Raw genomic sequence first — 15571 nt, 5'->3', positions numbered from 1 at the left:
TCGTCGACGGCAGTACCACAAATCGCGATGATAAGCTATGCATGTGTAGGACGTGTACACCGTATGTATATATCGGGGGAGGGCGCTATGACGGCTTGGATGCTTTGACATGCGAGTATCGACTTTGCGCATATGTACACGTAGATTCACGTGGGCTCGGAAATCCGGCTTTATTCTCATTCTTTGGGGCGTATAACCTGGATATACGGAAGAGACCGCGGAGTAGTACCTCTGCATCGCCGAGTATACATATATGTATAAGGGTAAAGAGTTGGCGATGCACGTGTTATACATCACTCTCTCTCTCTCTGTTGCGGCGCTGCATGGATTGAAATATTCCTTTCTCCCTGGCCCCTTCGTCTATTTGTTTTGCTCTTTTGTTGCTTCTACATTTTTCTCGCCATTCTCATCCCCCGGCATTGAATTTTCAAGTTTTCACTGTATTTTCGCTTCCACGCCTTTTTTTTTCTTTTTCCATCGGAGCTTTGCAAATTTTAAATCCGTCTCGGTAGTTTTTTCCATTTACGCCCGGATGTCGATTCCCATTTAGACCCTAATCGCGTTGTCGAGTCCGCCCCGAGAGTCCTTGTCGGATCCAATATCATCCCCTCCCCTCGCCCCTCTTTCTCCAAATCTCATCTCGGCGTGTAGCTGTGTATTTTTTGACGGCGTTATTCATAGAGTAATGGCATCGGCAGCCGCGTATTACCTGTCGCTGCCTATTACGTGCACTCGCTTTATCAGAAAATGTCATAGGCAGTCGTTGTCGCGCGCGCGGGCTAGCGAGTGCACACTTTCGGAATCGATATATACGATATAGGGGGGGGAAGTCTATATACGGCTCCATCGGATAATTGGGATGGATTGACGGATCGAGAGGGTCCTTTGGACCCCCCACCCCCCACGAACTTATTACCCTCGTCCTTCTTTCTGGTTTCTGCTCTCGGCGTCCACATCTGCGTTACTCCTGTAGACTCGGCACATAGGTAGTTGAAGAGCCAGGGCACGGGGATGATTAATCGGATCGAGTCTATTAGTCTAAAGTGGATATCAATTTGCTTGAGAATACTCTCGAGTTCCCTCTTGGCTTCTGCTCTTCTTTTTTTTTTCCTCCTTTTTCGTCAACTCGATCCTAATTTTTTTGGCAGCGACGTTTTTCGCTTAATCGTACTGAGAGATAAAAATACCTGGTAAAAATTACTGTACAAAAATGGTAATACGGTATACTAGAACTGCTAGGTTTTGCCATGATGTAAGCTTGATATTTTTTCGTGACTATATTTTCATTATAGTGCTTTGTGTCAATTTTCTATTTCTGCGGTGCTCTCTCTTTTACCAAGAAAAAAAAAAAGAATGTGGAAAAGGAGACCCGACTCGACCGCTGTATCTTAACCATGTATTTTTCTCATGTGTACCACGATGAAATTCAATTACGCGAGGTGAAAACCAAATGAAACGCAAGTACGTCCACTGAATAGAAAATTTTTGCCATTTTTATTTCGAATCTAAGGGTCTTCCCTTTTATATTTTTTAATCTCTTTAACTTCTCTTTTGACGTCATTACTTGGTTCAAAAGGCTCAAAGGGGAAAAGTCATGAGACGGCATTCGCTGTACGCGCAACTAAGTCGAGATACTTTAAATAATTAATTTAGAGTTTGACGGCCGAGCCAAGCACAATTTCAAAGGCACAATCAAAATTATCATCGATTTTCGTAGTTTTTGAAACTAAGGCCCCTCAAAGGGCCTTTCATGCGCACCAGTCCAAGCCAAAGACACTGATTACCCTTTGCTGCACAACATTTTCACAAATTTTAAGCTCTTTACAGGAAACTAGTGATTTGTGAGCCAAATGATGAAAGCAACGATGATTACTCGAAAGATACAAAGAGAGAGAGAGAGAGATGGGTGTATTGAACAAGCGTGGCTTTGACGCGTGAAGAAAACGTGCCAAGCTGTACTTCGAGACGCATTCAAAGACGAAGGAGGTCCCCGTGCAAGATCAGTGGCACTTAATCTTCCTTCGCTGCGAAAGTACAGACGAATCGATCAGTTCGTCTTTATCGCACTACTTACACTTGCTTTTTCACGAGACCGTGGCGTTCGACAATACCAGATGCCGCGCCACTTTTCAGCCAACTGCCAAAGTGGGAGAAGGAGAGGTGAATATATTATACTCGCTCAAATTTCGATTGAGCGAGCAGATTTTGTTTTAACGATGCAAGTTTTTGAGAGAAGCAGCCTAATGCTGGACTGCCGAGAACCAGACGGCACGACTTTGGGAGGTATCAGCAAAAAAGGGACGAGTCGAAGAAAAAGCGCTGTAACAATTGGGGCTATTCAAAAAGAATCTGGCAAAAAAACTTTTGGCCCTTTTCAAAATTTACTCTTCAAAAACTTTCTACAATTTCTTCCAAAGTCAACTTAAACACGCGTCGTACGATCCTCTAGATGCGCAAAGTGAAAATAGTGCAAGAGTTTCGTAAAATCATCTACACAACAATGTACCACACGACCGCCTACGCGATACAGAACCGAGGAGTTGGCTAAATTTACGGGGCAAGGATTGCGCTATTGGGTGTGTACATCAAAACGACAACGAGCACGCGAGATCTCCTGGCGCGAATTTGTGTCTCGCAGAGACACGCCTCCGTGGGATGAAGGAATTTAATTAGATGGATATTTCGACTCCCGGGGAGTGCAAGTGCCACGTATGCGCTCAACGGGTGGGGCCACCTGTTCTCGGAGCTCGAATTCCTTATGGCGTCGATTAGATTATTTGCTGATCGAGCCATTATAATATCGAGGGAAGCTGCGGAAGTTTACCGCGCGCGTATAGTTGGGATATGGGGCGAGAGGAGTCGATGTCGGGTGTGATTTTCAAGTATTTTCCAGCCAACTAGTTTTTGGGTTGGTACATGGTTTAATCCATATTAAAATAAATTTTTAAGGGCCTTTTTTTGCTCACTCGTAATTTAAGCGGTCAAAGTGCCCTGAAGAATCAAGAAGCATCAGACGTCAAGCAGTTGGATGAATTCATACTCGCAATTCAACCACAAATGATGCACGTGCGCTAGAATTTAAGGCATTTTCTGTTTGAGCGAAACACAGCCCAGAGCATCCTACTCCTATACATGTTTATCTGCACGTCTATTCAGATGCATGCAGTACACCTTTCCTCTACTCCGCTTTGTACGCCAAACAAGTGGATGCGTATACGTATAAGTCATCCACTTATTTGCCCAAACTCATATCGCTCCTCTTCCTCCGTTATCCCTTTGTTTTCCATTTTCTGTCCCTGTGTATACACTGCAGATATTATGTATACGTATATATATGTACATACGAAATCTCGGCGATATTATACGTGGGAGACGTAAAGTGCGGTGTCGGGTCATCCGTCAGACATTTCAAAACAAGCCGACATGAGCGAGCCTACATTGTAATGGGCTGTTTTAGCTGTGTTACATATACATATATGTGTAATACATACAACCATTGTACCAGGACTCATTCGCCCAGAATTTCCCTCCTAATGGGCCTGAAATACGATAATCGTATTTACGGTGGATCCTCTCGTGCAACGGTACACGTACTTATTAGGCGGTGGTGTCGATATACACATACATGTCTGTACTGCCGATGAACAATGCGCGAGGGAATTACAACCCCTCGAACAACGTTCCCTCATTGTACGCCTTACACGTAATTTCCATCTACTTTACTCCTTGTGGCTTACATCATGGTTTTCTTTGACGTTTGGTCGAAACCTCTCACCCTGGATATACGTGCTGAACTATACGGACCGTCGTGTGTTTTTTTTCAGCACACATTTTTTCAGATCTATACCTACACATCTGTAAAAGTACGATTTAGGTCGGAATGAGCTTTCGTTTGTTGCATCGCTCTGGGAAATCAAGATGATCCACCGATGAGTACCTGTACGCGGTATGAATATACGTGAAAACGGGACCTTTAACTCGACTTGCGGTCAAAGTGTATACTATAATCTACCAACTTTGGCTGTAGTAGAGAAAACCTCCTTCACTTTGCCGAATTGAACTCATATTTGAGTGAAATATTTGTGTAAAGGTATTGGAGGATGAAAACAAAGAGATAGTAGTAAAACCAAAATTCAACAAATCCTCGATTCAACACTAAATTGAAAAACAGAAAAGAAAGAAATCACACAGCGAACCGAACGAGTTGTGAAACTTTTGTTTGAGTTCCCAATACCGTATAAAAGACGATATTATAAAAGCACGGAGAAGAGCATTGAAGCGTTCGTTCAAAGTCATTCAATTTAATGTTGTTAATTTCGTAACTCGCAACATGAGAGATCACACAAGCGATATAAACTCACAGTATATAAATGCACAGAAAGGGTGTCGGCGGATCGATTTGCACACTAGGTGCCTCCTGAAATTCCTCCGCGAGTTGAAAAGTGAAATACCTGTGGCTTAGGAAAGTTCGACCGCGGCAGCAGTTAACAACCAGTGTACAACCCCACCCCCACCCCCTCGTCTCCAGACGTCGAAATAAAAGTCGTAGCAGTGTTACTACACAGGCATGTTGTACGGACCAGACTGGACTCGGGTGTACATGCGGCGGTTAGGCTTTTGCTCGTTAACTCGGCTTGCATTTTTGCGCTTTTTCCTCTTCTTTTTTCCCTCTCTTGCTTTCTTCTTGTTTTGCGGCTAATTTAGCAAAGTTTCAGTTAGTTAACGCTGAAAATTGCAGCTCGAAACACTCTGCATTAACGCTGGCTCCCTCGGACTACGTACCTTTGGCTCGCCTCGCGCATACTTATCGCGTTAAGCCGTAGACGCGCTCACACGTGTAGTACCCGAAATGCGAGTTTTCGGGGTGGGAGAAAAATAATGAATTTGTTTAACGATTTTTTCAGTTGACACTCAATTTTTTAAAATATGTTTTTCAGGGTGTATTAATCAACTATTAACCCTGTGGTGGTGCAAAAAAAAAGAGATGATTTTTACATTTCGGAGTCACGTACAAAACCCGTACGCCAGAAAAAGATGAACTGGCGCGTCGATGTAGCCCAAACATGCACACCCACATAGCCATAACAGAAGCTGAATGATCCACAGCCCGTGGAAAGAAGTCGATGTTATCAGCGGGGGAATGACCAACCTGAATTATAAATGTGCCCCTCCCCGCTCATCCTTGTCCCCTGGACCGCGTGTATGTGTGTATACGTGCGACGACCTCGTCCCACGGCTATACATACACTTGTACGGCCTGCAATATCGGGTAAAAACCCTTTTGATGCCCTCGACGCGTCCTCGAGCTTTTCTGGCCCTCTGGCTTTATTTTTTCTCCGCCGGTATATCTTCCGTCCGGTCCTTTTCACCCGAGAGGACGTCTAATCCACGCCCTTCCATCGCTGCTGGGCACACAAAAATTTTCATTCCCTCTTATCAGTCTCTCGCATCTTTTTTTTTTCGTCGCTGGGCATCGAAGCTCTTACCCTCGAATTTCTCAAGTTTAAAAAAAAAACACCAAACACTGAGATTTTTTTCATACTATTTGGTATTATTTTTCATCGTATACACGATTTTTCTACTTTTTTGCATACACAGAGCTTAACTCTTCATGACACGAGATTGAGATATGAATGTGATGTTGTATATGCTTGTGGCATTTAAACAAAAAGGAGAGAAACCCCGTGATAATTTTACAATTGCAATTTCTTTCCGAGCCCAAGTTGTGCCCTTTTTGCCTGTCGAATCAAGTTGACCTCAAAGCTGTGCCGTTATTATTCTATCGTACCAAGTTGGATCAATCTGTAAAATTTATTTCCAATCACAAGTACAATATTCCTCAGCGACGGCTACCATTAAAAGTACGGTACTCCTTTAAACCGTACCGTATAGGCGAAGAGAGAAGCTTCCGCCCCGCATTATAAACACCCTCGCACTCTACTGTTGTCGTGTCATAGATACAAAGAAAAAAAAAAAAAAAGGAACGGAAAGACAAACCTCGAGTGGGGCCCATCTACATACGAGCACACCTGCCGTTGTCGCGTAGGACGAAAGTTGACGAAAAACAGTGGCTGTACGCAGCAAACAACTCGAGTTGAACAACATTTGCAATGCTGAACGAGAAAAGTTGCCCGTTGAGAAAGGGCCGGGAGAGGGTATTTCACACCCCTACAGGAAAGAGAAAGCCTCGCCAAAGGGCTTCCACGGTTGTACAACAACACACACCGATACGACTGAAGAGCATCAGATATACAACTCATACGCTCGAGTAAAGCTCCGATAAAAACGCAAAGGAGCGAGGAAGAAGAAGTCGAAAATCTATGGCATAGGGTAGCTATAGGTGCCTACATTATACACATGAGCGGTCGCTCGCGCGCGTGTGTAAGGTACGCGAGCGCGCGACCCAGTAAGTACGTAATATTGTCGCTTTCGTATGAATCTTGAATGTGATATACGTAGGTACTATCTCGCGGTGAATGGATTTGTAAATACAATAAACGCACGCTCGGTATATACGACGCATTTGTTCGACTACGAGGATGTGCTACTTTCTTTTTTTTTTTTTTTCTTTTTTTTTTCTTGCTAACGTTGTTATCGCGTAAATAAAGCATCAGCGGCTCGTACAAAAGCGTATGAAATGATATGACCCATTGAAAAGTTTCGATGAAAAGATAAACTTGACTCCCTCGCACGTATATAATACACAGGTACGTTTGGGGTTCATCATCATTTCCTTGCTTGCGCTAACCATATTATGTATATGACACATGACTTGGTTGTTGTATTTTACTTTGTTAACCATAATTTGTAAGCAGTGAGTAAAAAAACGGGGGTGGAGGGTAGCGATTGTTGCACGTGCATTTTCCATTGCAGGGAACGCATACGCTGTATGAAAAAGAGGCAGAGAGAGAGAGAGGAGGGGAAGAGGCAAAGAAGCGCGGCAATTGCCATTCACGGTAAACGTTGAAGAGAGGAAAAATCGATTTAGTCCATCGCGCTTTTCTCCCCTTTCTTATTTCGAGGCGTAAAGTCTTCTTACACGGTACCTATACCTCATTCTCCCTCGGGCTCGTCAAACGCGCGAAAAGCGAGACGCGGTCTCTCTCGTCCCCCCCCCCCACCCCCCACCCTTTTTGTCGTCGTATATCTATATCTACCACCAAAGTAAGTGCTCATGAATAACTCGATACTATAGGACTCGTCGTAAACTCTCGAGTGCTTATTACGTGGATACGTGCCACACGTATATAATACACCCCGTTCACCAACCGCATCAAGCGCCGCCGACGACGACGTTTTTGTTGGGTGGCTTCGTGTAACCGCGAATTCGCGTGCATCTGATTTATTCACGATCTTATACAGTGTACACACCAACGTGTTGCTGCTCTATATGTATGTTTGCATACAATTTTTCACGAGTGCTCCTTTATCGCATTAATGGCGAATTTATTGCACTGTGTACGTATAAGTACATCGACCGTGTGTTTCAAGTGGGTCAAGTATACACCCTCATCAGGTACTTTGTATCTCAATGAGTATAATGAAAAAAAAACCTTATAAATATACTCTGCTCGTACAATAAAATTAATCGTTTAGCTTTCGTTATGACGTACGTACCATATGATACATATAGGGTGGGGTATACTCCGTATATATATATATATATATATATATATATATATATATATTCAATTTGATAACGAGAGCGAATCGATGGAAAATTGCAAAATTTAATGAACAACCACACACACGTGCAGGTCCAAATTTAATATATCGATCGCGTAAGCAATATGCGCGACCACATATATATTTATTATGTACGGCCTCCGTTCGGGTGTCCACAAAAAGACGGATGCCGGCAATCCCCATTGAAAATTACACGGTGTGAGTAATACGCTCGATAATTAACGCCCTGCCGCAATCAGATTCAAACGCTTGATTAGGAAAAATAACGTAGGGAGAGGGGGAGGAGGAGAAGGGACGAACAAAAGAGGGTACACACACCCGAGATAAAATACATCACGCGTCGGACAATGTGTGTATTGTGTTAACGCGTGCCATACCACTGTATGTACTACAACTCGGGCGCCGACAACACGACCGATATGCATACATAATATTTAATTACAATATGTGTCGTCGTCGTACGGCGCGTGTTCGTACACACACACCGGGGTACGCGAATGTATTGAGCACCTGATGCAGAGAGAGAGAGAGACATATAGTATTGTTGTATAAAAGCTCTATTTTTGACGCGCGGTACATCGCAACTATAACGTATATGCATAGTCATAAAATTCTTTCATGTTAAATATACAGTACAGTGTAACATTTATCAGCGAGTCGCCAATACAATAAGTGAACTTGAAAAAATTTGTACATTGTAACGTCTTGGGGGTTGGATTTTGAATGGCTCGCTACACATTACGCTACCCTCGTCGAGGTGATTGTCAATAATTATGTCAGTACGCGCTCGCGTACAGATTGAAAAACACGTGAAATGCCATACCACTGGAATATAATATTATGCACTCGTGGACTGCGATCTGGTGTGTATATATAAGGTACTCGGAAGCGCGGTGGTCAGCCCCCTCGTCCTCCGCAGCTTTGGTTCGATGGTATACGTATACGGCCACGCGGGAGCCGTCAGCATGTCGGGCTGATGCATTATTTATACACTCGACACTCGGTCGCGGGTACAGGGTGAAAAAAAAAAAAAAAAAAAAAAAAAAAAAGAGGAAGAGGAGGATAATGGCACACAATCGACGGACAGATAGAAAGAGGAGGACTAATCAAGAGTAATGGCAAACAGTGGATCTCGAGCGCACTTTTGACCTTTTCGTACTTGTACCGACGGTTTTGTCGCGCATTTTTGTACCCATCCTCTTTCTCTCTTTCGATTCAGTGCAGTGCATTGCAGACACGTCATCGACTCAGTTATAAAGCGCAATGACAACGATGCCAAAATGCTGCACCTTGGTATGTATATTTTATTATAATAATAATAATGACGGTAGTTGATACGTCATCTTTCGGCTCTCGATTCCCAATGTACCTATACATGTGAATTTTTCGTATACATTTTAATGATCTGCAGAGCAGTACTTTTTAAAAATATCATCTAAAAGCATTTTCGAGAACAAATGAAATAGTGCTACAAAGTTTGCCAATGGCAACACATGTACATATAAATATGAGATCCTCTCCCCGGCTTGTGTAACTTTGTCGGATTATCTCTCTCTGTATCGGATTCCATTCCACCCCGACTTCCCATTAATAATCGATTCTTCGTCGATCCTCGCAGTCGGAGCCCCTCGCCCACACCCATGCAAAGACCGTAACGAACAGTAGATACAGAGATCAAATGGGGGGTGGAGGGAGGGGGAAAGAAAGACGACTCTTGTGCCACCACGTGCTTTGGGATTGAATTAGTAATTCGCATTGGAGCACCCACAGCTCACCTCCTCCCCACCCCTGCGTGTGTGTGTGTGTGTATACCACATTGAGTTCTCCAGAGAAGCTCGCTCGCGCTCTTTATTATGCAAGCGATGCACACACCCCTGCACGAACCACGATGACGTTATTTTGTCGATGCTGGTCAAAGGGCAAAAATTATTATTCACCCGTTATGCCGGCTATATATATACGATACAGAGCATATCGAGTGTGGTGCGCGTATATGTATACACCCACGTGGTGGTAGTGCAGTCGTGCCACTCGATCGAGATCGATTAAAAAGGAATCGCTCAATTTAAGCCCGTGAAAATGGAACGACGCGAGCTGCAGTACTGTTTTTTTTTTTTTCCAATTTCTGCTCGACATTAAAGAGCTGCACACGCGACTAATTGACGTTCAGTAAGCGCCCCTTGCGTGCAAACTTCCCTGCCGTTGTTTATCTTAGCACTTGTACAAATTAGTCTAGGCGTACACGAGTGCGCTTTTTTTGCGCTCCTCTGCTACGAGCTTCTCTCCTTGGCGAGCAAACCAAGGACTTTGACAAAAACCCCGGTGGTTCGTCACAGTTTTTGTCTGGTTCTTTTGCATCTACTGATATACCTATCTAGCGAGCTCTGACCTCCGTACCATATTATTTACGTAAAATAATTCATACTAGTCATAGTTTTTCAGGATCATCAATTCTTATTCACCTACGCTCGGCCAAACGAGAAATCCAAGGGTGTATTTCGAGACACCACAGCACCATGAAAACACGACGTGATTGAAAACCAGCTGCAGCCACACCGTGAGGCTTTGTAAAAAAAAGTTCGCCAAACGTCAATTAACACCAAAGGCTTTTCCGTCACGTAACACAATACCCATCGCGTGCCCCCACCTCCCTCGACACTGTGACACCCCGGCAGAAAAACATCCCGCATCTACGTGGAGAAACGCAAGAGGACGTTCATGCGGTACGTACCCACAGAGGGACAAAGAAAACAAACAAGCGGGTAAAGACAGATTTGACGACGATCGCATGCCCACAGGAGGGGGTGAGTAGGTGTAGCGCCCCTGGCACGCGCCACAATACCCACACACATATGTATTTGAACAGACGGGCAGCCCCGCCCCCTACACCGTACGTATATATATATATACTTGCTCTCTTGCGAGCACCCAAGAGCACTATGGCACAGCTGGAGGGGCCGTAAGCAATAGCACGCGGTTAAAAATTATCCACGCCAGTGTCCAAATGACCGCCATGGGGATCATCACCCGCAACTTTATACATGCGTGTGCTTATTTGTATATATTATGTAGGTTGTACAGGGGATAGGCGAGCGCGTGCTCGTTCGAGGGCTTTGTTATTCTTTTTCTCGATGCCATGGTCACCGCCGCGTGTGTTTTTTTTTTTTTTTTTTTTTTTTTTTCATTTCATTACTGCCGAGGGAATCGGTGGTACTTATCTTTTTCTTTCTTTTTTTTGCAGCCCATGATTTATTGCACCAACTCATGAATCCGTCAACTCTCGGTTTCAAACAAGCGCCAAACTCTACATGTCTTGTCGATAAAATGGCTCTTCCCATTGATATACTATTCATCAAGTTAACTGTTTTTTTTTTTTTCTTTTTAATTTTTTGATTTTTTTTGTAAAAATAAAAAAAGTTGTTTCGCTCATCCTGCACGTGACGCTAAAATGTAAATAAAGCTGTTAAACATCGGCAGCTTGTGACCCGGGATATCCATCCCTGTGGCGGGTAAAAGTGATTTACGGGCGGGGTGCTAAATTTTATGAATCCATTAAACAGTGGCCATTGGCGTACGCCGAACCTGTACAACAACGGAAGAAAAAAAAAAAAAATTGCTACAGCAGATAACTCGCCGTATCGTTTCGACGTCAGCTGTCGCCTGCTACCCCCCATCGGACGATAATCCGCGTGACGAAGCGAGACATTTTATGTATATAAAACGAACAAAGAGGAAGGAGGTTCGCCGTCACGTGCGAGGTCAAAGACTTGGAATTTTATTTTTATGCGCGATCGGTTGCGTATTTTTTCACGGTGAAAACAGAAACAAGAAAAAAAGCCTTTCCACGCAGCACAAATTGTACAAGAAGCGCGTACACAGGTGGGTGTGGAGGGAGGGAGAGAGCGGACTTTAACCTGCCAATTTCGCGAGGTATAATCCAGGGGGCAAATGTACGTAGTACAGCAACAGCAGCGGGGGAAAGAGAGCAGCTTATGCCGCACCTGCAGCTATATAGCCTCTTCCGGGCTGAGCTGCAGCCCTACAGCGTTTAGCGGAGCTACCTACACACCAGTCGCTCGTATAAATGTGCACACGTCTACGTATACACGTAAAGGCTAATGGTCAAGCGCCGGCGAGTTGTCGTCCGCTAATCTGCTCCTCTCATCCTATACTCTCGGCTTATAGATTTTTTATCGCCCCGCGAGCGCCCGTAGGGTGTACACGTATACTCCCCGGCTTTTGGCTTCTTCGCTGTACAACCACCCCCCTTCCCCACACGTACACGCGCTCGGCTTTCAATGGTTTCGCGTGTGAATCAGAGCAAAATTGATCTCCGTGCCACGCTATTACCTTTTTCTATGTATAATCTCTCGTGTAAGGATGTCTCATGGCACACTTTTTTTTTTTTACATTTGTTCGAGAGCCCTGGCTGATTTTTAGCCCAAGTTTCGTCACTTTTCGTGCGAAATGCCAAATATTTGGAAAACCGTGCTTTTAACAAAACTATTATGCACATTTATGTATATATTTGAGTATTTAATTCAAAAAAGAGATACGATACAGCATGCAATACTGCCAAAAATATATACCATACTGTTGTATAATGATCATTGACGTAGATGCTCGAAACGTGCTTCATGGAAATCATATATATATATTTTGTTTACTATACGAGAAAATCTACCCTTTGTGTTGATAATCACAACTATAAATCGTATATATGTACATTTACGCACTATCTATGTGCGGATGATTTTTATTTTGTAAGAATGTATAATTTAAATGTGTTTTTTTTTAATTAAAAATGTAGTTTTTGGTTAAGAACTAATGTTAAAAATTAGCGAATTGTGATTAATATGGTCTAAGCTCAATGACTATGAAATTAATTATAACTATGGGTAGTAAATGAGCATTAAATTTTCTATTTACTACTATTATCATTTTTCGAAGGCAATCAAAAGTAACACATATTTTCAAGATCCAACGAAACATAGTCTGCATTAGAGGTGTCAATAATAACTAAAATAATAATTCAAAAATCGTTCATAAATGAAAATTCATCAAACAATTTTTCGCGTGTACGGTTGCGAATTTAAATTTACAAGCAATCCTCCAGCCTTAAAAGAACCAGTCAAAGCTCATCAAATCATTAACAACATAAATAAAAAGTTGCTACTTTAATAAGTGCAATAATCTTAAGCATGAAAATAGATCATTAAAGTAAAGAAAGAAAAAAAAAAACGCAAACAACATAGTACAAAAATATAAAATATGATAGAAAGGATGATTGAACAATAATGTCGTGATTTAAGGTGGAAGGTACAGGAGGACGGGTAAATATCAAGCAGCCAATTGATTATGATACTCTTTCAAGGAATTCGATTACATCGACTGTAATAAGTTAATTTTTTTTTTTTTTGTAGGACTATCGATAGGCGTCATACAGACAATGAAACTAGTTATGCTGATGAATCAAACGTAATTGTTGAATAATTTGGAGCTTAACTAGAATTAGCAGACCAAAAATAAAAATCAACAACACATAAATCAAACCCAAAAATGCTGTGTGATTGCTAAAAACTTGACAGAATTGAATGAATCGATTAAAAAAGTATCATAGTGCAATCAAAAGGGTAGCCAACAAGCCACGGTACCAATAGTAATTATAATTATGATGATAAGAGTAATTAAATGTAATATTGGGTTAACAGTAGTCATGAAGCAAATGCTTATTGAAAAAACTTGAACACGCATTGAATACATATGTAACCGAAAGCCACGATTGTTACTGTAAAATTCGTACGAATAAAAATACATAATGCCAAAAAGTATCTAGAATAGTAATCGTATTTAGGGTTTAAAAAATTGATGAACGTGTGCATAAGTGTAACCGATTGATGAAAAGTAAACAAATAAATAAAAACACATCATTTTTCGTTTGAATCAGTGAAAAAGCCACTAATTTGCCCAACCAATTATCAACCCTTGATGAATCTGCGAGATCTTTAATTTTTTTTGTTAGTTGTCTTTTCAATTATAATTATTCTTAATTTTTCTTTTTCATTAAAACGTCTCATGATTGATTTATAATGAAATATTGCGCATTTGCACGTACATACGTGTCGATTAATGCCAAAGAGAAAGGATAATCAAAATCAGAAAATGTGAAAAATTGCATATTAAATTCAGCATCGAAATAGGAATTTCTCTACCATTAATTTCGCTAATATTCAACTAATTTATCCGCTGCTCTCTACATTAACGTCATTAAGAGCAAACGCTGACTCTCCGAGAACGATTTGCTTTATTTGCCGACTGGTTAAATTGGAGCCTGTGATTTTCATCAAATTTCCACTGATTTAAATTCCAAAGAGTGCTCATATATTTATCAATAATACTCGGGGTACAATAAACACAATTGGTGTTCTGTTGGAAGGTGGGCGTGTGGGTGTATACATGTGAGTGTCAAATAGAAGAAGAACAAAAAAAAAAAAAAAAAAAAGGAAAGAAAGAAAGAAATAACAAGAAGAAAAAGAAGCAAAAAAACAAGAGACTTACCTTGTGCAAAGACGAAGTGGTTGCGGGCGAGGACGATGCCCGCGGCGAGCAGTACAACGGCGGCACCGAGGGATCTCTGCCTCCCCGCCATCATCTCCGCCTCCTCTTCCTCCTCGTAGTCACTTTGCCTCGCGTCTACCTTAACATCAAAACCCCCTCTGACGCACACCTGCTTCCCTCGCACGGAGTACTACGTATCACGGCAATACACTGCTTGGCGCACTATGTAATACTTGCACAACCCAACTGTGTTACAGTACGGGGCACCGTTTAGTCAGTCAGCAGAAGCCGGCTGTCTCTCTCTCGGGCGTCGCGGTCCACCGACTGCTCGCGACGCCGTCTCTCCGGCCCATGTCACGGATCGACGACAGCCTCCCCTCGGACCGTACACTGCTTTGTACACTGTCTCCCGGCTGACGGTGGTGGGTTGCTCCTTTTTTTTTTTCCTTCCAGCTGGTGGTGCCGCTGCGAGTCCCTTGGAAGTTGGGCTCCACCTGCGGACAAAAAATGTAACGCCATGCGCTGTAAAATCGGTGCGCCGAGTGGCAGAAAAGTTTGACTGGGCAGCAAGGGGTGAATGAAATAAAACTTTTTTGCTGAAACTTGATGGATTTTTGTTTGATCGGGCCAGTAAAGTGAAGGTAAAGTTCATTCCCTTACGCCGAGGTGGTGATTTTATTATTTTTACTTCGGGTTGGGTGGGAGGAAACGTTTCGCAAGGACGCGTCGTCGGGTGGGATTTTCGCAAAACTCCGGGTGATTTTTTTTCTCTCTCGTCCAGCAGCGCCTGAAATTCTTTCGGTCGGTCGCGTGCGCATGGCAGGTCCATTACTACCTACTGTCGGGGTACATATGTCTACCTATAGCGTGAGTACAGGAAAGACTGCGCCCTGGCCGACATTTTTCGAATGATTTCGGAATCGCGCTGACACCTCGACACTCGAATGGTGCACAGCCGCGAAATCCGTGATTTTTTATCCGATTCGAGAAACGATCTCGCGTGTTCGGGTTGAACATAGAAAACAGATGGAGTAAAGAATAAAAGCATATCCGCTCAGGGGTCCGTCCGAGCGAGCAAACAACTACTCGCGAATGTACTCTTAATTTTTTCCAATCCGGTACGGAAGGTGCTTCCAAAGTCAATTTATGGAGAAACCGATCGCACATGTATCGGTGCTCGTTGGAAGGAAATATTATTCGTTTAGGTCTCCAGAGAGGCTCACAATCAGTCTGATTCTTTTTCTCGTGATTCCGATACGTTTGTATACGATTCGCGGAAATTCCGGGGTTTCGTGCTCCGACGTTCGGTAAATCACGGGTGTGTAAG

The 15571-nt window shown here is 42.8% G+C and overlaps 1 protein-coding gene across 1 annotated transcript in view; it reads right to left on the bottom strand.

Annotated features, from left to right (window-relative positions):
* The window catches only part of LOC106646724 (neural cell adhesion molecule 2), a 201945-nt gene extending 187276 nt beyond the window's left edge, over positions 1-14669 (bottom strand). The window contains exon 1 of the mRNA XM_089591267.1: positions 14245-14669. Coding sequence (XP_089447393.1) covers positions 14245-14338 — 94 coding nt within the window. The 5' untranslated portion in view covers positions 14339-14669. The remainder of the gene's footprint in view (positions 1-14244) is intronic.
* Between the last annotated feature and the right edge of the window lie 902 nt (positions 14670-15571).

This window comes from Copidosoma floridanum, unplaced genomic scaffold, assembly GCF_036245765.1.
Source record: "Copidosoma floridanum isolate Cflo_tuat_1 unplaced genomic scaffold, Cflo_Japanese_pri ptg000013l, whole genome shotgun sequence".
In the NCBI taxonomy this organism is placed as follows: domain Eukaryota; kingdom Metazoa; phylum Arthropoda; class Insecta; order Hymenoptera; family Encyrtidae; genus Copidosoma; species Copidosoma floridanum.
This window is presented reverse-complemented; position numbering and strand designations above follow the sequence as displayed.